Source organism: Lactuca saligna, chromosome 4 (genome assembly GCF_052625555.1).
Source record: "Lactuca saligna cultivar CGN05327 chromosome 4, ASM5262555v1, whole genome shotgun sequence".
In the NCBI taxonomy this organism is placed as follows: domain Eukaryota; kingdom Viridiplantae; phylum Streptophyta; class Magnoliopsida; order Asterales; family Asteraceae; genus Lactuca; species Lactuca saligna.
In genome coordinates this window covers 254,366,979-254,368,932 of record NC_136420.1, presented here as the reverse complement: position 1 = coordinate 254,368,932, position 1,954 = coordinate 254,366,979, and the positions used below count along the sequence as shown (strand labels likewise).

General features: G+C 32.0%; 1 protein-coding gene across 1 annotated transcript; it reads left to right on the top strand.

The window, feature by feature from the left end:
• Nucleotides 1-845: 845 nt before the first annotated feature.
• On the top strand, nt 846-1,520 carry LOC145039091 (uncharacterized). The gene is made up of 3 exons (XM_078987217.1): nt 846-965; nt 1,065-1,275; nt 1,368-1,520. The coding sequence occupies exons 1-3, from the start codon at nt 943-945 to the stop codon at nt 1,518-1,520; spliced, it is 387 nt and encodes a 128-aa protein (XP_078843343.1). The 5' UTR covers nt 846-942.
• The last annotated feature ends 434 nt before the right edge of the window (nt 1,521-1,954 follow it).

Sequence of the window (1,954 nt, the reverse complement as noted above, 5' to 3'; positions counted from 1 at the left end):
TGCAGATATAATAATCACATCTTAGCAGGTAAGTCTTTTTGTTATATTTTAAAATATCCATTGAATCATAACTATAACTATGTTACATGTTTCCATGCTAAGTAGGATTTCAAAATATGATGTTGTAATTTCTAAACAAAAGTTGGATGTCATCATAGTGACAACCAAAATCAAATATTAAAGAAGAAAAAAAAAAATTCTTACAAAATCTTACACCTTTCCAGCCAAACATTTAAATAAAGAAAAAAAACTAAAATAAAAATAAATTACACCAAAAAGAAAATCACTAACAATATCAAATGAAAACAAAAACTAAAACCCTATACGGTATAATAACAATAATTTCATCAAAAACGTCTTCAACCGTCGATATAGAGACATTATTAATGGTGCTAGAAAGGCATCTGCATTTGCAGCCAAAAAGGCTGGTCTTGTCTTCCCACCAAGGGAGACTTATGACTTCTCAGTGATGCGTGATTTTCCGCCTACTTGGATCACATCTGACGTATGGCAGGCTCTATGCACGGTAAAGTGATATAATACAATAAATTTCTTATAATAATAATGACTTTCTGTTTTATCATAAAATAACTTGTATTTATTACTACATAGATATGGGACACTGATACTTGGAGAAATATATCCGAGAGCGGAAAGAGAAATCGTAGCAGTAGTGTTAATGGTTCCATCTCGGTACATACAGGTGGATCGATTACAACAGAACAACACCGCAAGAAGATGGTAACTGAATCTTGTTTATAAATTTTAGTAATTTGTTTTTAGTTTAGCATAAATTACAATTTTTTTTTTTTTTTTGGTAGAAGGCAAAGGGGAAAGACCCTTTGTGGGGAGACATTTTCAAGCAGACTCACCTTGAAAAGAGTGAAAAGGTGAAGTTGGCATCTGGAGAGTTGATTGGGAGCCAACCTGAGTACTGGGTTAATGAGAAGTCTTGGACCGTATTTGTAAGTTATCTTTATCCTTTTTAGATATAAGATTTGATGTATTTAACTATTTTCAAGTGTTTAGAGTAGTAACAATTTTTATATCTTGGTAAATTGTAGGACAAATATGAGAAGGCAATGTGTGAGAAATATAGCCCCGACCCTAGTCGACATTCGTTGGGTGATGTTGAAATATGGGAGCATTGTGTTGGCGGGAGAAAGTAGAGGGCGAGTTTACGGGGTAGGATCATCAAATCCAGGCAGTGTTGTGTCGGGGACACCTTATGAGTGTGGTTCATCATCCCATGATTATGCCTTATATCAAAAGAAGGTATGTGTCAATGTTATGATAAAATAGTAAAGTATGTTGCTATTTCCTTCTCTATTTTATACTAATTATATGTTTGTTGCACCATATTCTAGATAAATGAATTAGAGAGCATGCTGGAACGAGAAGTGAAGAAACGGGAGGAAATAGAAGCCAATTTTGATAATGAGGTGAAGTTAAGAGAGGACATGGAAAGCCGTCTTCTTGGAAAAATGAATGATCCTTTGAAGCAATTCACCAGAAGATAAAAGGTAATATTTGAGGGCATTTATGGTATTTGACAATATATAAACATCTCTCTAGCTAACAACTCTCAATGATAGGTGTGGAATCCACAAGAAAGAATTCTCTATTGGTTGTTGACAATATTTGACAATATGGATTGAAAATTTTGGTATTTAACAATATGGAGTTATAGATTTAATGTATGTCAAATGATTGAAATTTATGGATTTTCTTTTTATATTTGGTGGTTTTAAAATATAGCTTTAATGTATGTTTAAAAAATTTGTGTTGAATATGTAATTATTTTTAGTTTTTAATTTCTTTATTAATTTGTAAATTTTTTTATAATGCCAAAATCCGTCATTAATCTATTATAAAGAAAATTTGTAGTCATTTTGGGATTACGACGGTAATCTGTTAGTAAGTTATTCCAAATTTTGCCGGTAATCCGTTAGCA

What these genes read in the sequence shown, in the direction of transcription:
- LOC145039091 (XM_078987217.1), top strand. Translation starts at nt 943, where the DNA reads ATGAGAAGTCTTGGACCGTATTT. An exon ending in AGAAGTCTTGGACCGTATTT is followed by an intron (nt 966 to 1,064) that starts GTAAGTTATCTT and finishes GGTAAATTGTAG; the next exon opens with GACAAATATGAGAAGGCAAT. An exon ending in ATGCCTTATATCAAAAGAAG is followed by an intron (nt 1,276 to 1,367) that starts GTATGTGTCAAT and finishes ACCATATTCTAG; the next exon opens with ATAAATGAATTAGAGAGCAT.